We start from the raw sequence: 25,201 nt of genomic DNA, 5'->3' as shown, positions 1-25,201 counted from the left end.
TCAAGTTCCCAGCCCAGAATGCCCTGTGACCCATGTGTCTGCGTTCTCTACAAGCCCCAGCAGGCAAGCTTGACGCGCTAGTTCAGGGGGGGAAGGAGAAGAATGGCCGCCGCCATTGTGTTCGGTGACTGAGCAGATATCAACAAACAAATGTTAAGGACACTAAATCAATAACTTAACCAGTTAGTTAACAGTAACAACGGTAAAACGAGGCCTCACCGCCCACTGTGAGCGCAGATTTGGCGCCTCCCTGGGGACCGTGGAGCCTGCTTTTCCAGACTCTGGGGCCAGCTGGGTAGCCTGACAGCTGTGGCCCCAGACGGGACACCTTCCATGGGGAGCACCGAGTCACCCTGGCCACCAAGAAGCTGTATCCACTTTTCAGGAACCGACACCACTCCTTTAGCCTCTGCCTTCCCTGCCCTGCAGGTATGAGCTCAGACCAATAATCACTCCCCCGAATGTGAGGGTGTTTTAGCTCCTACTGTTCTCTGGCTGACTGACAGCCTCTCTGACACACATACAGCTTCCAGTCCACCTCCTCTGGGCCACCCCTGCCCGGAAGCATTGTGCTGCGCAGCACGCACGGGAATTTGAAAAATTGAAGTAAATTACAATTAATTTCCTTTGAAGCATTTCAAGGCACCCGTGGGGAGCCAGGAAGCAGGGCTGGGAATCAGTAATGGAAGGTTTCACTCCTAGGGACGGAAGCTTCACAGTCTCGGCTCTGTCACCTCCTTCTGTAGACACGCACGGCATTGTCCTGTCCCATTCCCCTCTCCCCCGCACACTCACGCAAACCCCCAAAATAGGAAGCCCCATGCTGGAGGCCGTTTTCCCAAGAAAGCTTCTACCTGGTCCCAGGTACTGCCAGAGGCCGTGGTCACCAAATCACGCTGAGATAACTGACATAAAGAACTTCTGAAAAGTATAAAGCGTTCTATAACTGTAAGTCCTGATTATTTCCTGTTGCTCCTATTGTTGCATCAAGACTTGAACGCCACGTACCACAATGGTGCAGAGAAGGAGCCTTGGGCCTCACTAACAAGGACACCACTAAGGACTTGAACAAGAGCAGTTGTAGCAAACAGAACTGACAGAGAGGGTGGAGGGGGGAGCAGCAGATGAGGAAGGAGACACCACTGCTGACAACTCTCCAAGGAAGTCTTGCTGGGATGGAGGGTGGGAGCATGGGAGAGGATGCAGAGGGGTGGCGGTCAGGGAAGGCTGCTGTTTGTAAGTATGAGAACCCAGAGCACGTGTTTACATGGGTGGAAATGCTCTGGAAGAGAGAGAGAGAGAGAGAGAGAGAGAGAGAGAGAGAGAGAGAGAGGGAGCAGAAGATGAAGGGATGAGATAGAGAGCAGATGTGGGAAATTGAAAAAGAAAATCTGAAACTGTCAGAAGGTAGACTGCACACATGAGTCGTGTCGTGAGAAGGGGAGGCCTTCGGGGACACGAGGCTACAGGTGGCACATGGCGTGGGTAGCCTGCAGAAGACTCAGGCAAGTCCTGGCAGAGTCACACGAATCTGCATTAGTGAGAGTTCTTAGTGGCCCGTGGCTAATGGGTAATGTGTTTAGTTGCATTTTATTGGGTAATAGTTTGTTATCAATCACTGAACTCTTTTTGGACTTGAGTTACCCCAACTCCAGAAATAGCATTAAGCTGCAATAAGCCAATCCTGGACATTGCAGGTAGAACTCCCTGCCTGTTAGAATTAATTGGAGAGGTCAGCATGTTAGCCAGAACATACTTTGAGAGTATTATGTGAGGATACTGTCCTCAGCATTGGAAATAACTTGATAAGTAAATGACCATGGCTCTTGCAAATAACTAATTGCAGACTGAAAGTGTAAACCCCCTGGGGAGAGAGGAGACGGGATCCCTGACCCGAAGGGTGAAGAGGAATCACCTGCACAGAGAACAGGATGGGAAGTTGCAGGTAAAAGGAACAGACTGTGCAAAGTGGTAAAATGAAGAGCTTAGCTGTGGGAGGAGGAGATAGCCAGGGCCCAGTGGCTGAGGCACAGGAGGTGAGAAGCTGGAGCTGGAAGGACAGATGGTGCCCGAGGCAGAGCTTTAGGGGCCCTGGATGTTTGAATTTTGATGCAACACCAATATACGTTCAACATACGTGTACAAAATGTTATAGCGTGACCTGAACTCAGAGAAATGATTTACTTTGTAGATTACTGATAATATGTCAGAATAAAAGTTTCTTGTTCATAATAGCAACAAAAAAACAATATCTGGGTGGGGAAAAAAATCCCTTATTAAGATATATAGACATAGGATTTGTATAAAGGATGGAAATTATAATATTTTACTGCAAAAGGTAAGAGAAGTCTTGAATAAATACCATGGTCCAAGATGGAAGAAATTAGCTTTACAAATGTCCTTTCTAGCCAAACCAATTAAAGGTTATTGCAATTCCCAACAAAATCTTCATTATTTCTATTATTGCAAAGTGATTCTAAAGTGTACTAAATGGGACTTTGCCTTAGCAGATATTCTAATATATTATAAAGCTAAAAGTTAAAACAGCGTGGTAATGAGGAAATAATAGATCAATGGAACTACACAGAGACAGAAGCAGACTCTACTATACAAATTGTAGATGATGATACGGGTACCATTAAAAACTGGTGAAGAAAGAAATACTTGTTCAAGATAGGGGGGGGGGGGAAGTAGGTTTACAATTGTTCATGTGGAAAATAATACAGTAATTAATAAATAATAACTCAAGAATAAACCCTGTTTCATGTACTCACAACTGTAAACCTACTTTTGTCCCACCCTGTATAGTATTGGGAAAGTTGGTTAACCATTTAGAATAAAGCGGTGAATTATTACCTAAGATCTTAAACCAAAGTAAATTCCAAGTGGATTAAGGGTGTATTTTTTTAATGTAAGTAAAATGTAAATGAATATTCCTCCGGCCTCAGATGGAGAAGTGTTTTTTAAACAGGAAGGCACTGGAATAAACATAGATCTTATTCCTTACAATGTAACACACCTACATACTAAAAAAGAGTAAAAAAATAAATTAAGGAAAAATATTTGTCATGACAAAAATTAATCTTTAAATGTACAAAGGGTTCTGACAAATCAATAAGGAAAATACAAGCACCCATTTTAAAAATGGAGCACAGGACATGAATAAATAATTCAATAAAGAAGATATACAAATGACTGACAAACATCCAATCATTAGTAATCAAATAGGATACTAAGTTTATCTAACAATTGTTTTTCTCTATTTCTTTTCTCCTTGCCAATAATCACTATTAGTAAGGGTACAGGAAAACTGTCTCTCACCGCTAGTGGAAGTAGAAATTGGTGAAAACTTTCAGTAGGGAGCAATTAGATAATTCTATGCTGTAATATCGCTTCTAATAATTCCTCCTAAAGAAATACTCAGAACTATGTCAAAACAATATGTTCTAGAATGCTCACTGCAGTGTCATCCCCCCATAAGGCATCCTGCACAGAGCAGCTGAAGAAGGGTTTTTAAAACCTAGAAGGCTTGTCCCAGGGCCGAGCTGGTCAAGGTACCTGCAGTGCCTGCTACACATTCCTGTGGTGCAAATGCTCTCACCGCAGCAGCTTCAAACCACCGATGCGATGTCACTCAACAGTTAGCCGGGAAGGGACAGGCAGAATTGGCTCTCAGGAGCCCAGGTGAGGCAAGTGACCAATGGCCGCGAGTCACTCCAAACAGGAAGCCCTTCAGGGGGTATCATTTCCACTTTGCGATAAAGTCCACACTCCTTGCCCTGCCCACCACAGATATATAGACATAGGATTTGTATAAAGGATGGAAATTATAATATTTTACTGCAAAAGGTAAGAGAAGTCTTGAATAAATACCATGGCCACCCCCACAGCTCTCTATGACAGGTGGCCCCTGCCCACCTCCCAGGCCCTCCCCACCCGCTCTTTGCTCACTCACTGCTTCTGAATTTTGACTGGACTCCGACAGTCTGCACAGGCCAGGGGAGAGCTTGGAGCAGAGAGGCAAGCATTCACCACAGGAGCGCCCTCAAGGAGCAAGTCCCAGCTGGTGTTCCAGAAGGTTCTGACCAGGCTCTATGCTTCTGCTCAGGGGCAAGGCTGGGCTACAGGAATGGTGGGATTCGGCGCCCTCCCTCTGTGTGGTGCCCGAGCAGCCAGGCCAGCGGCCCCCACCGCAGCACAGTGGATGCTGTGACGTGCCTGTCTCTCCCAGGACAGCAGGGCCTATCCCCCAGCCGCCGGCATGCTGTTGGCACAGAGGCCAGGCTGTCAGCTGCCGGGGAGCTGCCCTGGCTGAAGCTGGCCGCCTGCGCCAGGGCCGTGACACCTGGTGGGACCATCTGCACACAACGACTGGCCGGTGAGGGAACAGACAGGCCTGGCCTCTCTGAGGACAACTCCAAAAAGGCATTCAAGCTTTGGCGTTCCAGCCGCCCCACCGTGAGGTCACTGAGGTCTTCGTTGAGATGCATTCCAGCCCATCTTCTCCCTCTGCCCCGCCCTGCTTCCTCCCGTCCTGGAGTAGGCAGACATCCTGGGCATGGAGGACAGAGGAGAGTCTGACAGAGCCTGGCCCTCAGCGCCCATGGCCAAGTGGAGGAGGAAGCAGCACCTGCACCCCAGCCCAGAGGTGGCTCTGTGTTAGGACACGTGGCCCCAAAGTGGCTCCACGGCCTGCGTGGGGAGCATGGGGAGGAGGCTGAGTCCCAGCCAGGTGGCCTGAAAGGTTTCAACTGGGGTCCACCTGTCAACCAGCTTACAAACATGGAAAAGGGTGATCTTTATTTGATGTTCGTTTGCCTCCATTTCAAACGAAGATGAGTCCTATGTAAGGGATGAAGGAACTGAGGCCCAGAGAGGTGAGGTGCCTGACCCAACACCACCCAGCCTGCAGGGGCCAGAGCTGGATTGAAAGAGCAACCTGTGCCCTTGGCAACCGCAGTTGGGTGCCACCCCCAACCCACAGGGCAAACAGCACCCAGAGAAGAGAAGAGGCGTGGCCCGGCCCAATGGTGGCAGCTTCCTCTCCAAACCTTTCTGGAGAAATCCCATGGGAGTTGGCACTGGGCACTGCCAGGCCTACCGTTACACACCCCGGAGCGTGTGCTGGGAATGAGGGCCGAGGGGTGGGACAGTGCTTGTGTGCAGTGATCGTCCTGGGCCTCCTCCCCCAAGAGGGAGCCTGTGGTTTGAAGACAGGCTCCTCCCTGAGGCAACTCCACCCAACACAGCTGGGCATGTACCGTTCACCTGCAGCAGAACCGGGATCGTCAACCTGCCATGTGGGCCCAAGAACAGCCCCTACCATCGGCACCACCTGGACACTGACCCCCATGCCCGCCTCGACCCTGGCCCGTTCCCAGGGGCTCCCTCCACCAGGCAGCACACAGGGTCCCCTGGAGGAACTTCTGAACTCAGCAGGCCTCTGGCCAGGCTGCCCCCCGCCCCCCACCCACCCAGGGCGGCTCCAGGGTTCTCCCCTCTGCGCCGGATGCCACACGCTGGGCCACACGCGTCCCCGAGGCTCGGCTCTGGCTCGGGATGAAACCGAAGCTGTCAGCGTGCTCATTAGCGAGCCGGAGAGGGGAGGCGCGCTGGCTGACAATTAATGACTCCATCGCTCCGTTTCCTGCTGGCAGATTATTAATTCATGGGGCCTCCCCGGAGGGGCCGGAGAGAGAACACAGGCTGCGAAAGTTCACCGTTCAATCGGAGGCCCAGATGACAGGAGGGGTGCTGGGGAGAGGCGCCAGGCCTCGGGGGCGAGGGCACGGTGTGGGAGAGCCTCCTCCCTCCTTAACTGCTTCCAGGACTGGGTCCCACAGAACCAAAGGCACAAGGGGGCGGGCCCTGCTGGGGATGACAAAGCCAGCGGAGCTCCCCTGGGGAGTGTGTGTGTGTGTGTGGGGGGGGGGGGGAATCACTGCAGGTCGGTGCTAAGGAACACTGCACAGCCTTAAAGAGACAAAGAGACAGGATGGGCATCTGTCCAGAGCTGCCAGGGAGAGGTGCCCATGACACAGGGTTAATTTTTTAAAAGCAAAAGGATAAAAGAAAAATGAAGACCTCTGTGTCTAATTTGATGGCCATGACAGATGGAAAAGGAGACACCAGTCTTTTTCCAGCTTAAGTAAGAAATATGAGAATGAGAGCCACCACCATGATGACATGGACTTGACTGCAGTGTACCCAGGTCAGGAATGTCAGGCCAACCCCCCCCCCCCCACCTCCAGGAGCACTGGCCCGAGGACTGAGCACTTCTGCATTCTGTGAACAGAAAGGGCACTTACCTAACGCCTCCCTGCGCGCTCCATACACTTGGGAAGGGACCTCGGCTTCCTGTCACTACGATCAGCAGGCAGTGAGGTGACAGTCTGACAGGAGCAGGAGGCTGGGTACTGGGATGTGTGCAGCACTAAAGAGGGTCTGCATAGAGGTCCCCAGGGAAGGGGCAGGAGGGAGGGACAGAGGGAGGGAGGGGCCAAATGTTCGCACCTCTGCATTTATTCATTCCTTCTTCTCTTTGGGTTTTGGAGAGAGAGAGAGTGGGGCGGGGGGGCAACAGCAGAAGAAGAGGAAAAAGACGGGCAGGTCGGGGAGGAGTCCTCCCCAGGGTGCCGGGCTGAGAGGAGGCGCAGCCACAGGAAACAGCAGTGTCTAAAGGGCACAGCAGACTGGCCACATGGCCTCACTTTCGCCCCTGAACATTCAATTAAAAATGATGTGGGATGGTGTTTTTGAAGATCTTGTTTATCACAGTGTCTGAAATAATGCGGGTACACTGTGTGTGTGTGTGTGTGTGTGTGTGTGTGTGTGTGTGTGTCTGAGAGAGAGGGGGGGGGGGGGTTCTTCAGCAGTGAGCATTTCTTTTTCTACACGGGTCTTCACCCATCCAGTGGCATCCGAAGAAAAACGCCCTAGGCTTATCTCCAACCATGCGTCCAGGTGAGCTGTTAGGAAGCCCTGCTGGATGAGACCGGCATCCCTGGGTTCCCACCCTGCTCTGCAAGGCCCTCCCACCTTCTGGCGTCTGTGTCCTTACCTGGGACATGATGGGTGACCACTAGGCTACTCCTGGGTTCCAGCTAGGTAACAGTTTGTGAAAGGATTCCATGTGAGACACGGTGGGTGTAGTACACAGACATGGCCACTTGGGGGCACCATGAAACAAGAAAAAATTTATCAAGAAACAGGAAAAATGGGACAAATTGTGCAGCTCCCACTAAAGGGCGCCACTTTTTCCATTTTCTTCTACAAGGTCGCTCAGGGAGAAGAATCTTCATATCTTGACATGTTGGAGAGGCTGCACAGTCTCCTGAAGATACTCAGGCATAGCTCATGCCAGCCGAATGGAGGGGGTAGGGGTGGGGAGGAGGAGAGACTGGCTCACCAGCCCCTCAAAACAGGGGTAAGACTCTGATGGTGCCATAAAAGCAAAGCATAGACATGGACTGGACACCTGGGCCTGTCAGGACTGAGCGCCAGGCAGTAGTCATAAACTCTTCCCCTGCCCCTCGTCCTTGGAAAGAACCAGGACAACAGAGACACTACACCCCATTGGGCCCTGGCTCCGGGCACCACGCTCTGGAGAAAATGAAGGCACTTCTGCTTTCTCTAGGGCCTTGCAGTGGCTTTGGGAAGGAGCACAGGTGAGAGTCACCAGGCAGCAAGCGAGTGAGCGAGCGAGCTGGCCCAGGAAGCACACTGTTCACTCCCCACCACACGTATCCTGTTCTCTAGGGAAAGCTTATATACAACTGCCAGGAGGTTTGAAGGGGGGGAAGGGGTAGGGAAAGGCCACTCACTGGGGACCAGACCTAGAAAGAGACCCTTTTTCAAATCCAGGAAAAGGGCCGGAGGAGAAATCCAAAGCTGTGTGCTGACGTTCCCCCCAAAGGCCCATCACAGCACCAGCCTCCAGGAGTCACCTAAACTGTGTCACTTGCCAGGGGGGAGCCCAGTTGTCTGGATTCTCGGTGGCTTCCTGTTCTGCTCAGAATCCTAAGAAGGCAGGGCATAGGCTCCAGGTCCCTACGTGGCTCCATTCTCAAACATGTTGTTGACTGGTGATAACCGTGTCCCTGGCACACGATTCCTGTGTTCCCCAGGTAGATGGTCATGTTTCTGGACCCTCCAGGGCTGCAGACTTGGGTGCCTAAGTCACTCTTAGGTGCTGGTCATCTAAGTGAATGAGCCCTGAGGCAGTGGGAAGCCCAAACAGCCTGGTTTTCCCAGCTCAGGACGCTGCACACCCCCGGAGCTGACTTTGTCTTGACCTAGGTCCCTGGGTGCTGAGCTCCCTGGAAAGACCTGACAATATGTCTTGGGGCTGTTATAGGTGGGGTGAGCATCTATATCATATTCTTAACCACACCAACTGCTTGGTTAGCATTCACTCACTCATTCATTCATTCATTCACAAGTACTCACAGAGAGTCTAGGTGCCAGGCACTGCCCCACAGACAAGCTAGTGTGACACTTCCACTCTTATAGCGGAGACAGTTGACCGCACAGGGCAATGTGACCCAGAGTTACCAGGTGCCTATTTTAGACTATGTGGTGAAGGCAACCCCTCTGAGGAGGTAGCATGTAAGCCGAGGTCTCGATGACAAGAATGGAACAACTTTGTTAAGAGCTGGAGAAAGAACATTCCAGGCAGAGGGAGGAGCCAGGGCAGAGACACAGCAGGCTAGGCCTGGAGCGGAAGAAGGTCAGTAAGCAGAAGTATAGGGAGCCAGGGAGAGAGCCACAGCAGTGAGGTCAGGAGCCACTCAAAGTCCACCTGGTGTAGGTTTGTGAGCCAGGGAAGTGGCTCGGAATTTTCTCTGAATGCAAAGGAAATTACGTCACAGGTATTTGATTTATATCTTTCTCAAGTTCCCTGTCTGCTGCGTGAACAGACACATTCCTGGTTACAAAGAAACAAAGGTGTAAGGAGAGATGCCAGATAGGAGGCCATTGCAATGGCGTATAGGAGAAGGCAGTTGTGGGGATGGAGAAGTGTCCAGACTTGGGATATGTTTGGGAGATGTGTTGGCAGGGCTTGCTGACTGGTCAGAAGTGGGGGGAAGGGAAAGAGAAAGAAAGGATAATGAGAATCTTTGGCTCGAGCAGCTGGGTAGATGGGGGGAGTGAGGGGACCAGGTTGGGTCAGTAGAGGACCAAGAGCTTTGCTTTAGCCGAGCTAAGCTTTACTAGTAGATGCTGATTGGACCGCAGCGTGAAGATGCTGGGCTAGCATCTGGCTACAACAGTCAGGGTTCTTAGGAAATCCACCTGTTGTGCACCTGCTTGAGGTCACCCAGGAAGAGGGGGCAGAAAGAGCAGGGGCCCTGGATAAACCCCGAGGTTCACCAGCATTTTGAGGACCCAGGCCAGCATATGTGATCAAATGAATGTGGTCACAATTTGCAGCACACCTGCAAGGTAAGTACTAGTGCCCATCTCCACTCTAAGCAGGGAGAGAGGTCCCACGGTTTACAGGTAACATTGCCAGCGTCAGCCCCACCTGCTAGGAACTGGGTTCCTGCCATGTGCTGAGCGCTGTGTCCTCACAAACAGGGGCTACTGACGTGGGCAGAAAGTCCCAGGGGAACGAGATAGATGGTGACGTCAGAGGTCCCTGATGTGAATCCCCTCGAAGGTGTGTGATACTGCGTGACGACTGCCGCTCATCAAGCCTGCGTTTCCTCGTGTGTACAACCACATTGTGTGTGTGTTTGCATCTTGCAAGTATCTACTCAGTGTCTATTACGTGCTGGGCAATGTTGTAAGTGACAGAGACACAATGGGGAGCAGACACGCTTCTCTGCTTCGTAGTCGAGTGGAGGATACAGATGTGTAAACAGGCAATTACAAGGGTGTGATAAGTACTATGATTACTGAGCCCCGTAGTAAGTTTTACCAACCTACGCAGACTTGCAAGTTACACAGAATTTCCTTTCTTCCAAATCCACACGCTGTAAGGGTCCCAGATGAGACGTGTCTAGTCTGTATAGCTCCCATTATCATACATGACGCATGCAAAGCCCCTGGCACATGGCCAGTGAACGAGCGGCGGCCATCGTGACCACCTGGGTCTTCCAACCTAGCACCGCCTGTAACTTTGAGGCCCACTTTTCCTTACTGTAAATGAGGGATGACAACCGCTAGTTCACAGGGTCATGGAAAGGGCCAGGGAAGACAGTACATAGGAAAACATTTGGCAAACTGAACGGAATTATATTAAAATACCAAAAAAACATGGTTTCATGCCCACTTGCTAAAACTAAAAACTTAGCACACGAGGGATACTTGGTGTTAGCCGAAAGGTCTTTAACCAGCACACTGGGCCGGAGGAAATCTATTAAAAAGGTTCTTTGGCCTGGCCAGTGTGGCTTAGCAGTTGAGTTTCAACTTATGAAGTAGGAGGTCACCGATTCGATTCTCAGTCAAGACACCTGCCAGGGTTGTGGGCCTGATCCCCAGTAGGGAGCGTGCAGGAAGCAGCCTATCAAAGATTTTCATCATTGATGCTTCTATCTCTCTCCCTCTCTCTTCCTCTCTGAAATCAATAATTAAAAAAAAAAAAAAATGTACTGGGTTGTTGTTGGCCTTGTTTAAGGTTCTTTGGGAAATACCAGCTTGCACAAGGAAACCTGCTCTGAGTTACCCACAAAAAAAAAACACCCTTCCCGCGAGGCCTCCTCCTCCCCTCTCACCTTCTTCTACTACCAGCTTTGTCCCTTTCTTCCCCACCAGCCCAAGGCACCAAATGCTGGAAACTTCCCAGGCTTGGTCCTCATCTGCCTTGAGCATCACCAGAGTCCTGAGTTGGTGCTTGGGAGGCAGGGTTTGTAAAGCTGTCAGGTGTGCCGTGGCAGTCAGCTTTGTGGGCAGTGAGTGGGCCCTGGGGTTGGGCTGGGGCTGGGGTTGGGGGGGGGGGGGCGGCAGGGACACTGACAGAGAATACTTCCTGATTTCCTACTGTGGCTGCCTCTGTCCCAGAGCAGAGGATCTGCCTATAAAATGAAAGTTAGAGAAGCCAGAGGCAGGAGACAGAAGAGAGGAGAAGGCTCCGTCTCTCTGTGGTATGCAGTAGGCACAGGGTCCTGGGTCCTGAGCAGCACTGAAAGGGGCAGAGGAGAGACGCCTCACGCCCCCTGCTGACTGTTCAGGTGGAAGACCCTGTGCAGTCACAACCTGCACAGCCACAGGGCCGGCCCAGGACACTCAGCTGCCTCTTTCCCTGGAAGCCAGCTGGCTGGAGCAGGTCTCCCTTCCCCTCGGTACACTTATTTCCGTTCTTAAAATGAGTATTTATTGTGAGCCAACTACCTACAAGGCAGTGTTCTGTACGCTGCAGACGAAGTCCTGCTTTCAACAAGCTTACACTCCATCCAGCCCTGGCCGGACCACCTCACATTTTCTTTTCACCCTACTGCACTGGACCTGCTCATCACCCAATGACACGGCTCCCATGGTCGCCTCCATGTTGCCAGACCAGCCTTCCTCCCCCAGCCTCATGGTATCTTCCCTCTCGGCAGCACCCCACACAGACGGCTGTGATGAACACGCTCCTCTTTCCACATCGGTGTCTCTGTGCTCTCGGGCTTTCCTCTGACCTCCCGGCCACTCCTTCTCAACCTCTACCAGGCCAGGGCCACTGGTCTCCATGGCTACCCTGAGGAAGGCTGATATGGCATTGGTCTGTCTGCTGGGCTCCACCTTCTCATGGAGCCCAGGTGAAAACACAGTCTCCCAACCACCCTCGCCAGCACCCCACGTAGGCGGCTGCTATTAGACTATGGATCCTCCAGCTAGCAAACGTTTTACTTAGAGAAAGGCGTCAGTGCTAGTGTGGCGAAGCTAGTTTTTCAGGGAGATTGTAGGCATTCTAGTTAGGCCATATGACACAGTGAGTGGCAGGAAGAATGTGCAAGACAGTCTCTGGCCTCGAGTTGTCTTCCTGAGCATCCTCGACAAGACGTAGGTGTATACAAATATAGTGCTTCTGAATATAAAGAAATCCCAATCATCAGAGCTGCATGGTAGTCAAATATTCATCCACTTCCTCCTATTCATTTTCAAAGCCACGATGAGGCAACTTAATCCAGGTCACACCACTGGGTGGTCCTGGGAATAAAAACCTCAGCCAGTGCTCTTGCCTCGGCATCTCAATGGGTGGTTGAGACAAGAAGTTAAGTGCTGTGGGAACTGGAATAAAAGGCCCTCTATCATTGAAGTTAAAAGCATGGATTCTAGAACCAAACTGCCAGGGTTCAAGTCATGAATCAATTACAAATCACAGCAACAAGGCAGCACGTCCTGGAGTGACCTCAGAAAGTCACTGAACTCCTCTGGGCCTCACTGTTTAAATGTGGACCATCATTATACTACCTCACAGGAATAGTGAGGATTAACATCTATATATATAAAAGCCAGGAGACCAGAACAACAGAATGACCTGAACAACCCATTGTTACGACGCACACTGTGGCAGACAACCAGCCCGATCGGGCCCCGATTGGCACTCCCTCAACCTCCTGCTACCCCTCCTCCAGGCTGGGTCCACCCCTGATTGGCCGCCCCCTGCGGCCCCTCCCTCTGGCTAGCCTGGCCCAATCAGCCCCACTCAGGGCAGGCCGGCTGGACCCCACCTGTGCATGAATTCATACACTGGCCTTTAGTGAGTTAAAAATATAGATAAGGTGCTTAGAATGCTGTTGGCACTTGGAGAGAGCTGGTAAGGTTTTATAAACTAATGGCATTTCAAAATGAACAACAGGAAAAAAAAGGTTTGTTGAGATCTGTGTGGGTGCCGAATGCCTCTCTGAATCCCAGGATTCCGGCATGCATCAGGGCTCAGTGAATGAACAAACAAACTAATGCACAGACTAACACACGCAGGGAAAGACCAACAGAGACCAGCTCATGGGCTCCTGTCCACTGGAACCATGTAGGTGGGTTCCACCAGGATCAAAAAGCACCTGTTGCTAGTTTCTTTGCCCTTCACAGCTCAACAATCTAAGGCAAGAGGCAATAAACACATACAGACCACAGGACACACAAACATGCAGAATAAACACTGGCATCCAAAGGACAAAGCAAAGCCCTGGGGTGTGGGATAAACCTGGGGAGATTGAGAATTAAAGGAAATATGATCTTCCTTCAATGTATGACTCCTGGGAAGAAAAACCAAAGTTCTCAACAGACACAAATTAAGTGAAAGGCGGCCAAAGACAGAACGGAGATTCTTTTGCTCTGTCCAAAAAGATCAGGGGTCAAGTTACGGACACAGATCGTGGTCAGTCTTTTCCATCCACTAAAGACTGGCCCCAAGATGGAATCATTCGCCGAGGATGGCATTAGAAAGAGCAGGGCCAGCCGCAGCTCCAGAGGAATGACCAGGTCTAGATGACACACATTTGGGTGGCTTCTCTGAGGTTTACAGAGCTCCCCTTTTCAGGGAAGTCAGTATGAAACAGACCCCCATCCTTTCCCATGGCTCTTAGTAAACTGTGTTTTGGGAAGCAAGCTTGATTCACCCCATCTTACAGGCGTTGACCCACAGCTGGTGAGTGAGATGGGGGCTACTGGCAGGGGCCTCTTTAGAGACACACGCATCTGTCTCGCTGGGCCCTTAGTCAAGGGAACCCCCCCAACCCCCCCCCCCCCCCCCCCCCCGTCTTAAGATCCCAGACAGGGCCTTGCCCACTGCCGCTCATCCTGCCCAGCTGGGCCACTCCCCGGGACCCACCTCCACGCCCCCATAGTACTCACTCCCACTCTTTGCGTCGGGCCTGCGGGGTGCTCTGCATCTTGTGCGCCTCGTGGGCCTTGATGATGTCGCGCTGCTCGATGAGGCCCCCACGCCTCCGCTTTATCACATCGGGGCTCACAGGGAGGAAGGGGCTGGAGCTGCCCTCCCAGCCAGTGCCCTCGCCCTCCTGCACCGGGAAGAAGTTGTCCAAGCCGGAGGCGACGGTGTGCGGGGAGGCCGGCAGGATGCCCACTTCCTCTGAGGCGTCGGCCTCGAGCAGGGCGCACTGCTGGGGTCGCCATGCCTCCTCCTCGGGCAGAGCCAGCACGTGGCGGTGGTGGCCCGCGGACCCTGGCTCAGGGCTCCCGCCTGCAGCTGGGTAGGGGGTGGGTTCCGGCAGCCTGCGGCCTGGACTCAGTCCACGCATCTCGGGCACCATCACAGAACATTGCTCTGCGGGAGGGGGAGGAAAGAGGTGATAGAGGAGAGGCGTGGGGGAGGGAGGGAAGGGTTGGGCAAAAGGGAAACAGAAGAGAAAAGGGTTAATGGCATTGTCCTCCAGAACAAGACTCAGACTTGTTCACAGGAAGCGATCAGTGATGGCTGAACCCAGGAGCATCCAGGGCACCCACCAGGCCGGCTACCAGAGGCTGGTACCAAGAGCTGAGCACAACCGACTGGATTTCTGCCCCAGACACGTCACAGTCTGGTGCAGAAGACACGGGTCAAAGAAATAACCGGATGCAACAGGGACAAATGTCCAGGGTGCTGCTTTCCCCAAGGGGAATGAGCAACAAAGGCTTCCCTCGCAGCTCCACCCCCGAGGGCTAGCTGAGGTTTCTCTCCCGCTGGAGGGGAAGACTTTCTCCCCAAGCCCTGGCTCCTCTAGCGAGCTCCACACCCTGCTGCCCTCACTCTCATTCTCTCTGTGCCAGCCCTGGGCACACTGAGATAAGCTGCATTGAGCCCACATGCTCCTCTTGGGAGAAACAGGAAGAACGATTCTGACCACACGACATGCCATGCCAGACTAAGGTGGGCGTGGGCCTACCTGAGCTTCTAGGGACACCCCAGCCCATCTGGGGGTGGTCGGGAGGGCTTGGTGGAGGAGAGGAGCCCTGGGCTGGGTTTCATTAGAACTTGCCCGGTGAGGGTCAGGAGAGGATCACAGGCGAGAAAGGAAGAGCATGTGCCAAGAGGACGTAGGGACCTCAAAGGATTCAGAGACAGTTCCCATAGCAAGCCTGAGGTCGGGGGCAGTCCTTCTGGTTGGAGAGGCTCTGAACTTGCCAACTTTCAACAATACCCGCTGTCTCCCTCCCAACACCTCAATCCCCAGCCTTTTCCCACCCACATTCCAACCTAGGCTCCTTGTAACCACACATGGCACACACATGGCCTGGGCTCTAAGAAGTGCCCTGCACTCTCCATATTCGGAGAAGCCCTGGCATCCAGCTCACTCACCCAGTGCTTCCTGAGCACCCACTACTGAACTGGGGAGGAGAGGGGCCCTCCCAGAATGCCGTCCCCCAGCCCCTGGCCCTGCCTCCCCTGGTGACTCATCTTCCTCTATGGGGATGTGCTGGTCAGAACTGCATCCTTGGCCACCAGGGCTGAGTCAAGGGAGCCAAGGGAGGGAAGTCGAGGGTCCGGCCAGTGTGAGCTGAGCTCGGTGGGTAGCAGGAAGGCAGGAGAATAGACAATTCGGATCCTGCAAACAGTGGGGCGGGTCCCTAGAAAGAGTGATTCATGCTCGTCACGTTGTCATTCTGTCTCAACTGCGCTTGATGGATTTTAAATTTATCCTCCATTCCTACGATGTTTAAATGTCTCTCCCGCACCACACACAGGCACGTAGCCCTCCCTGGGCTGCTCCCACTCCCTCCCAAGCCTCAGCACCACCAGAAACGTGAGCAGTCTCCTCTCCCTCCCGGCCCTCCATGGTGAAGGTCTCCTGGGCCACCCTCCCGGCTCTCACCAGGCCACCGGGACCTGGTCCCAGGCCTCTGCTTCCTGGCACATCACACCATCTCTTTCCTTCTTGGATCCCCCTTCCCAGACACTGTGCCAATTTCAATTACATCTTTGCCAAAATTATAGCAGCAATAATATGCGCTGCAGAGCTCCCGTTTCAACGGAATCAATTTTACGAATATCAAAACATGAAATTATCTCATCTTTCCTTTAAGAATTCCTGTTAAACAACCCTTCTATTATTGATATAAATGTTCATCAAGGAAATCTGTCGCCCCTCCGCCTGCCAAGCCGGCCAGTCCCCAGGTCTGGCGATCATGTGGCTGAGAGAGCCCCTTCTCTCTCAGGCAACCTAGACAAGACTGAGCTAGGTATTCCCGGGAAGGACAGCTGAATCTACTCTACTCTTAGCCTGTCCTCATGCCCTAAATCCCAGCATTCCTTGAGTTCTTTGAGATCAGGGATTTGGTCTTATCTTTCTATATTCAGCACCTGTATTGAGTCCAACACATACTAGGCTGTTGTGGTGATCATTAGTACCCAATATTCTGGCCACCCCACTCCTGGGCACATAGTAGGATGTACTTCCTGGCCCAGGGTCATGTGATCATTCTGGCCCCTGAGTTGGGAGTAGAGTGATGAGAGTCACTTCAAGGCTAAGCATTTAAATACCACGAGAGCTCTCGAGACCCAGAGGACGTCCAAGTCTTTCCCTGAAGGACCAGTTAGTAAATATCTGAGACTTTGCAGGCCGTGCCATTTCTGTTCCAACTACTCGAATTCTGCTGTTGTAGCATGAAAGCAACCAGACAGTATGTACATGAATGTGTGGGACTGTGTGTTGATAAAACTTTATTTGTAAACTCGGGTATACTTCTCACTTTCAACTGTGTCTCTTGGGCTCCATCACGGTCCCTCCGTCTGTGCCCAGCGGTGCAGGTTCTACAGAGCACTGGGAAAAAAAGGGAATGGAGACCCACAAAACAGAGTCTGGGTTGCCCGCACCACATCACGTGAGGAGCTTCCTGAGGGCAGAGTGGTCCCACCCCAGTCCCTAACCCAAGGAAAGCAAGCCTGCTGCTTTGAGATACGGCCCAGGCACTTCTCTAACTTTCACTTTCCACCCACCTCTCTCCTCATTCTTATTTGCTCTATTTGGCTAATGAGCAGGGGATGGCACTTTAAATGATGGGCTGGGGGAGCTCTGAGCAGGAAAAGAGCCAAGTGACACCATACTAATGCCTCAGCCCCATCAAACTCTTCCCAGGCTTAGGGGGGCAGGAAAGGGCTCTCCTCCGCCACCCAATCCCTAGCACCTAGCACCCTGCACTGCCAGACACGTCAGCCAGTGGTGAGAGTCCCTCCTGCTCTACATCTTCTCTCCCATCCTTCCACAAAGAAGATTTTCCATCTTTGCACCGCATTTCTTTCTCTTTCTTTCTCTCTCTCTCTCTCTCTCTCTCTCTCTCTCTCTCTCTCTCTCTCTCCCTCCCTCCCTCCCTCCCTCCCTCTCTCTCTCTCTCTCTCTCTCTCTCTCTCTCTCTCTCTCTCTCTCTCTCCATTCCCCTTTGAAATCAATAAGAGTATTTTTAAAAATAATAATTAATAAATAAAAATAAAAAACAGCCTCCTGGGACTTCCCTCCAGAGAGTCTCACGTGGTAGATCTACATGTTTAACCAGCACCCATCCCCCCTGGGAATCACATCTTGACCAACACTGGCCTCAGAGCAGTATATAGTCCTGAGAGGTTGTGCTGGGTTCGTAAGAGGTGTCCTCTTGGGTGAATTAGGATGTTAAAGACCCAGGACAGTGCCCCTCTCACCGATTTTCAGTCTAGATCATGAAGTTACCCAAAATATGTAGGATGAGCCCTTGAAACCCCCACCACCACCACGACACACACACACACACACACACACACACACCCTGCAAAACTCTCCTCCTCTGGACTGGCGTCCGTTTTTGCCCACCCCACATTCCGCTCTATATGTCTGTGTTGTTATGGTGACTGTTCGGGGATGGGCTAATGCCCAAAAGCAATTTGACAGGCTGGTGCGTTTTGAATGCAAACCAAGAACCAAGGAAAACATTCTGCTTCAATTCAGTGGAGTGATCACTAAAACCACCAGAGTCCCCGTGGGGGTGGGAAGAGCCCGCGATCTGGTGTCAGTCATGCTGCTTGCTCATTAAGTCAGCTTTGGTAGGTCACTTCTCTCTGGGTCGGTTTCCTCACCTGAACAATGAGAATGTTTTACCACCTAAGGAAGTCCGCAGTGAGGATCAATCAAGACAACATCTGGGAAAGAACTTGGGAGACTGTATATGTTACTATGGAGGAAAGAGGAGAGATTGGGAGCCTACAAGCTGGAACAAAGGGATGACTCACGGACAGAATGGAGGAGGATGGTGCAAAATTTTACCATGCCACTCAGAACAGTGTGCAATTTAAAACTTATGAGTGCTTTGTTTCTTAGATTTTTCCATTTAATATCTGTGCACTATGGTTGAATGCAGGTAAGGGAACCCAGAGAAAGCAAAACCATGGCTAAGGGGGAACTACTGGACTGGACTCGGCCTTTGAAAGGAAAAGCAGCCATAGACAATACATGAACAAAGGGGTGTGACTGTGTGTCCATAAAACTTTACTAACAAAAACAGGCAGCTAACACCTGAGCCTAGAGCTTCCGAGTTCTCCACTCGCCTTTTTCTCTCCAGCCCAGAGACAAAGAGAAAAGAAGAGAGCGTGGCAGCCTGTGCAAGAGGCCTAGAAGCCTGACCTAGAAGGGGTATGTATCACTCCCCCGCATCCCACTGGGCAGACTCTGCCACCTGCCACCAGGTCCTGCTTAGCTGAAGGAGAGCAGAAAGGCAGCCCTCCTGCGCGCCAAGGAAGATGGAGAAAACCACACTCCAGAGTCCTAGCAATCTCCATCCCACTGCTACTGCCTGTACAATGCTAGAACCACCAAAAGAAATGCAGAGGAAATATTTACAAATATGTCAAATCTATTGTATATTGGCCAACCCACTGGGGTACTGATGCAATGCTGAAAAAATTTAGCCACATCGTAATGTGTACAGAGATTAACAAATATACTTTATGCAAAAGCGATGTTTACCATAACATTTACCTAAATGTTATGGTAAACATCAGTTCGCCAAAGGATTCTGACGATTTGGAAAACAAGACCTCAGGAATGTAAACTGTTGGGTCCTAATCAATTACACCGCAGGCTCCCATCACAGACGTATCTGTCGCTACTGTCCTTCGATTCAAGGCTATGCCCTCACTTACCTGCCTGTCAGCTACAAGAAAGCAGAGACCACACCTGCCTTATTCACCACTGAATCCCTACCGGCCTGTCCCCACAGGCATTCAATACACGTCTATGAAAGGAAGGGATGCAGGGAGGGGAGGTGGGGAGGGGGCAGGACACAGAGAGAAAGGAAGATGCTCAGTAGTTGCCCACACTGTAATTTTGCTATTGTCGCCAATGAGGCTTCTTTAGCTTTTGCAGAAATCCTTATAACTATACTTGAGTGGGTACAAGTGGTTTTAAGAGGCTTTTGCTTGCAACTCTCACATTTGCTTAAGTAGTCACATTTACTACCCAGGCCTTCCTGACTTAGAGAAGGGAAGGAAGGCTCTAGTAAGGGAGAGGAGCCTTAATGTACCACTGTGCAGAGGTCACCGAGGAAAGGACAAGATTCGCCTCCATTGTGCTGGGGACGGAGCAAGTCACTGGAAGCCCTTTATGGTCCCCAAACAAGAAACCCCAGGGGTTAGGCCCATCACAGTGGCTTTAAAACAAAACAAAACAAAACAAAAAAGCAGCAGTTACTTTTTAATCTAGAACAGTGGTGGGCAAACTCATTAGTCAACAGAGCCAAACATCAACAATACGATTGAAATTTCTTTTGAGAGCCAAATTTTTTAAACTTAAACTTCTTCTAATGCCACTTCTTCAAAATAGACTCGCCCAGGCCATGGTCTTTTGTGGAAGAGCCACACGCAAGGGACCAAAGAGCTGCATGTGGCTCGCGAGCTGCAGTTTGCTGACCACTGATCTAGACTAATAATTCCTTCTACAAGAGCAGCTCGAGATTCCTTGAGCATTTGTCACTTCTCCAGGATTTGTCCCTTCTTGTAGTCTCTCTACTTCCCTAAAGCACCGAGACATAAACAAAGATAAAAAGGGGCCTGTGCTTTTCCTGAGGGCCTCACAGGAAGTAGAAAACGAAGGACAGAACAGTATTCCTCAGAGAGCCTCTGGCAGAAAAAGTCACCAGGAGTCAGGAATGGTTCCGGCTGGCCTTGCGGAAACAGAGTGGCGGTACCCAGTTGCCTGGCGGGCACAGAGGAGGGCTGGGGGCCAACGTCTGGGGGACCACATGTGTTCCTGGGAAGGTGTTTGCCAGCAGCAGGCTCTGGCGGCCAAATCCTCGGGGTTGCAAAGCTTCTCCAAGAGCCGCTCTTCTACCAAAACGCTTCTCGCGAGTCAGTCCCTGGAGCACTGGGAGCCCAGCTGGTGCCTGCTGACACCCCTCCCGCCCACGGCGACCAAGAGTACTTGAGTTGACTTCCTGAGAAGTCATTTTTTAAGCAGAAGTCGGTTATTGCCACAGTGGAGTTGAGACAGCAGTGTTTATGCAGCCAGATGGAATCCTCTCTGAGCCTAATACCAGTGCAGCTGTCAAAGGCCCTCGCCCAGGAGCAGCTCTCACCCGGGGCTCTAAGGAAGGAACATGGTCTACTCTGAGCATCGGTCTGAACTGCCACCTAGAGAAACAAGTGCCAAGTCCCACACCTGGCATTCCAGGTCTCCACGATGTGGCTACAGCCCTCGAGGGCCTTGCATGTCGGCCCATCGTGAGCCCCTGTGGGGGTGGCCGTCCCTCCAGATCCTGAGCTCTGCCCACGTCTGCCAGCGCTCGCCGATCCGCCTGGGCAGCGCCAGATGCCAGACCTGTCTCAGCCCCCGGCCTCTGTCCAGCCCCCTTCTCAGCTGTGATCAGACAGACCCGTGGGAAATTACAAAGAAGCCTGCCAATGAGGGGAAAGATCGCGGCAATGAGCTGGATACTCCGGCGCCCAAAGGAAATGGAAAAGGGGAGACAGGCCCCGTCAAAGCTGCTCTGGTCTCTTTGCTTTTGGACTCTTTTCCTGCGTCCCACCCCCAGGCCTGTGCGCTCTAACTGCTCGGTGTTATGCCTTTTCTCCTGGCCACTTCTTGTGTATTTTACTGCAGAATTGCTAATCATTATAATTAACCTGTTTTTTTAAGCCAACGAATTCACTAAGAACAAAATACATATCTCAGGGGTAATATGACCTGAAGGATTTTTTGACGCGATCAATATACATAGTGGTCGGTGCTGGTAATTCCAGTTTTGCCACTCGGGCCAGCATGCCCCAGAGTTGTGCAAGATGACACAGGGCACTTGTAACATTAGACCAACAATTCAACCAAACTGAAAAGCCTGTATCCCTCCAGCAAGCCAAAAAGAAAATCGGTAGCAAGCAGTATGGTTACTTGTGCAGTGGCTCCATCTCCCGGGTGGGTCCTGGTTGGCCTAAGCCGTGGTCGGCAAACTCAATGTCAACAGAGCCAAATATCAACAGTACAACGACTGAAATTTCTTTTGAGAGCCACATTTTTTAAACTTAAACTTCTTCTAATGCCACTTCTTCAAAATAGACTCGCCCAGGCAGTGGTATTTTGTGGAAGAGCCATGCTCCAGGGGCCAAAGAGCCACATGTGGCTCTGGAGCCGCAGTTGGCCGGCCATGGCCTAAGCTACTCAACGTAACCCCATCCCTTTGCCAGCGGTTAGTTAGGAGAGCGTACATGACCCAGGAAGGCCAATGAAGTAAGAGGCACAGCTCACTGGGGCTGTGGGGGAAAGTCTCCCAACCTTTAAGGGAAACTTGTAAGGGAATTCCCTCTGGACATCGAAGAGGACCTGGGGACTGCTGCCACCACTTCACTGCCAACCTGAGAATGAAGCTGCCCCCTGGAGGAGTGCTGGGCCAACACAGTCACAGGCCATGAAGATGGCACCACCAGGTCTGGTCCGTCTGGATGCCACCCAGCTCCGGACCACCAGCAATCCAAGGCAGTACAGCTCCCGGAGGCTGCAGCCCCGTCACTCGAGTTAGATTCTCTGTTACTTGCACCCCCAAAGCATATCAACTGAAGGGTCCCCCATAGCCACCCACACCGTGATGAGATTTAACGACTCCACAACCCGTCAACCATTTAGTGGTTTTGGTCACAGCAGGGAACGGGGCGTGCCCTCACCCTCCTCTACGTGGTTTTTGGATATGGCTCATCTTTTTTATACTAGTACACAGATACTAGTCTGGCATCAAATTCTTGAGACTAGGATTCTAATTCTAAGAATCCTTGGTATAATGGGGCAATGACTCAACCCAAAATGAATAAAGTTAAATTCCACAGAGCCAGCAGGAAGGTTCCGGTGGGGAAAGGAACATTACAATAGGATTATGCGGGGGGGGGAAACTAGTTGCAATTTAATGATTGAGTGAGCACAGGAGACACCCCCACCATCATTATCATCATCAGCATCAATAAATATGATGGTTAATATTAACTTTTTATTTTATGCCAGGTACTATATCAAAGGTCTTTCATACACTAGGTCCTTTATGGTTTCACTGAATTCTTTTTAAAAAATCTTACAAAGTAACTATTACTCACTGAGTTTTACAAAGGAAGAAACGGCGACGTCAAAGGGGGAAGTGGCTCCCCGAGGTTGGGGTCGCAGTCAGGGAGCGGCAGAGCCACTAACCCAGGTCTGACGGACTCCAGGGCCCTGCTCCCTGTCACCCCTGCCCTGCTGGGCTCGACAGGAGCAATAGCAATGGCAGCCATAGCTTTCCCAGAGGGAACACTCACTCAGCGCCAGAAATTCATGTCTATTCGCCCCTATAAGTATTGTTACTACGGTATGATCCCTTAATAATGGAAACCTCCCCAAGGCCACGCAGCTATCACCCTGAATCGGAGCTATAGTATCTGACTGCTCACCTAACGTCTCTCTGGGCAGATGGGTACAAGTTCGACTGCGTGTTTTGTGACCACATGCACAGGTGTGTGTAGGGGGTAATACGCCCATGCATATGGGTGCCAGCTTCTCCCTGCTCCCGCCGCAGGCCTGGTGCCACGCCTTCCTGCAGGTCGGTGTAGAAGCAGAGTGATGGTTAGTGCCACTTTCTAACTAAGCCCAGGGCTGCCCGGGGCAGAGAATGCTCTTGGCTTGACACAGTCCCTTCCCTCCCAGGCAGCACCATGCAGGTCATCACAGGGCAGGCGCTGGGATGGCTCAGATGGGTGGGAAAGGGGGCGGGCACCACCTCATCTTGTCATCAGCTGACTCAGCGGCTCGGCTCTGGGATGAAACAAGGAGGAAATGGGCAAACTGAGCCTTGGGATCTTTCCACCTCCTGTCCTGGGCTGGCATATTCTTTCTCTCTTTCTCTCTCTCTCTCTCTCTCTCTCTCTTTCTCTCTCCTCCTTAACACGCCCCCCCCACCCTCCAGTTGCCACAGTCCCAACACCATTCTCCAACTGTTGCCAAATTCCTAACTGTCTTCACCATAATCTTGTACCAAAATTCCTCCATGATTAAGGCAACCTGACTATTCAATTCAAACGTTAAAGCAATTCTTTGCTGATTTACACACTTACATATAAGAAATGTCCATATAGTTGCCTATGTTGGAAAACCATAATTACGTGAGACTGAGGAGCCCCAGAAGGGCTGGACCCTGCATCATCACATGGTAGTCCACCCTGCTTTTCCCATTCCCCGTCCCAGGCTCTTAGTTACAGGTGAAATAAGTCATTTCCATGCACGAGCACCTCCTAAGGTGCTAGTGAGCCAGGGAGCTGGGCTGCTGACAGCCAGGCAGTGCTAACAAGAGGTGAGATAAGAAGGGGGGGGGGGGGGGCTCCCCAGATTGAACACTCAGAGCAGAAGGCAAAGGCTTGTCCATGTGGAAGAAAAACCCAGGACGCCCCTTCCATCCAGCACACATTGTCCAAGCACGTTCACCTGATTTCTTCTGTAGGAAAGTCAATGCCATTTTCACTGGGACTGAATGACAGGCATACAGATGCTCTGTGGTAAGACGTCCTCCCCTGCCAATCACACAAATCATAAACATAAATTACCTGCTTTTGAGCCAAACACCATACTAAACGCTTCCCACGCCTTCTATCTAATCTTCTCGGCAATCTTTACGTTTTTTAATGAAAGGACTCATTCTCATTCATCCAACCACTTATTGACGCAACCCACTGATAATGAGCACCTGTCACACACCCAGCATTGTGCTGGGCATCCCGGTGAAAAGCAGGCCAGTAAACAGACTCTGACATGACCCCATGGTCAGTGCTCACAGGAGAGTCAGGATAAGGGGCTTGGGGAGTCCACAGCGGGCCCTGGAGAGCTGGGGAGGCTGCCAGGAGGATGGGTCATTGAAGCAGAGAACTGAGCATTATATAAGAGTCAGCCAGGCCGGGGGGGGGGGGGGGGGCGGGGGGGCATTGGGGTGGGTTACCTTTTAAACAGTGCGGTCGGGGTAGGCCTCACTGCGAGGTGACACATGAGCAAACTGGAGATGGGAAGGGGGGGTGCGATTAAGAGAGCTGGGGAGACAAGCACGGCAGTGCAAAGCCCTCGGGGGGAGCTTGCCTCGCCCGTTCCAAGAGCAGCAAGAGGATTGGAGTGGCCAGAGCAGGAGCAGCAGGACATCACGCGAAGGGCCTTCCTTGCAGGGCCTTTGCCTTTTGCTGGGAGTGAAAAGAAAAGCCACCAGAGGCTTGTAAGCAGAGTCATGGCACTGTCCTCCTCGGCTGGTGCCGAGCACAGACTGTCAGGGAGCAGGGGCAAAGGCCGGGAGGCCAATCGGAAGCCATTACAGCAAAAATGCAGGAAGGGTGTCCGCTTCCTTCTCTGGAACCCTGGGAGAGAGCGCCATCCACAGGAACTCAACCCACTGCGAGGGAGGCAGAGAGAGGGCCTGAGGAGCCGTGGGCCTCCTAACATGACACGGGAGGATTTCTGAAGATTTCCCACCTTCAGCACACAGCCCTGCGTACAGGCCGGAGCCGGGGAGCCCGCCACAGGCCTGACCTGACCAGCGCCCCACCCCAATGTCAGGCCAGGAAAGCTCCAGGAAAGAAGGGGTGGAAGACAGATTGTTAGCTAACTATATAATGTATAATAATAAGTAACAAAACAAAAAATCCAACCATGAATTCACAAGAAAATCTCAGGCTAGACCCAAGGAAAAACATGTTGTTTTCCATTAAAGTGGCTGGTGACTCAGAAATCAAACAAGGTTCTGGAAATAATGTGAGCTACATTTTTTTAAAAATATGTTTTTGTTGATTTGAGAGAGAGAGAGAGAGAGAGAGAGAGAGAGAGAGAGAGAGAGA

General features: G+C 51.6%; 1 protein-coding gene across 1 annotated transcript in view; it reads right to left on the bottom strand.

Moving 5' to 3' along the window:
• CACNA1E (calcium voltage-gated channel subunit alpha1 E) overlaps positions 1-25,201 on the bottom strand; it is a 370,106-nt gene that overhangs the window by 293,429 nt on the left and 51,476 nt on the right. Inside the window, exon 3 of the mRNA XM_084866127.1 lies at positions 13,780-14,212. Within this exon, the coding sequence (XP_084722253.1) occupies positions 13,780-14,212 (433 nt within the window). The remainder of the gene's footprint in view (positions 1-13,779; positions 14,213-25,201) is intronic.

Source organism: Pipistrellus hanaki (genome assembly GCF_964339955.1).
Source record: "Pipistrellus hanaki genome assembly, chromosome: 18".
Taxonomy (NCBI): Eukaryota; Metazoa; Chordata; class Mammalia; order Chiroptera; family Vespertilionidae; genus Pipistrellus; species Pipistrellus hanaki.
The sequence above is the reverse complement of the archived record's forward strand: the minus strand, read 5'-3'. Positions and strand labels throughout refer to the sequence as shown.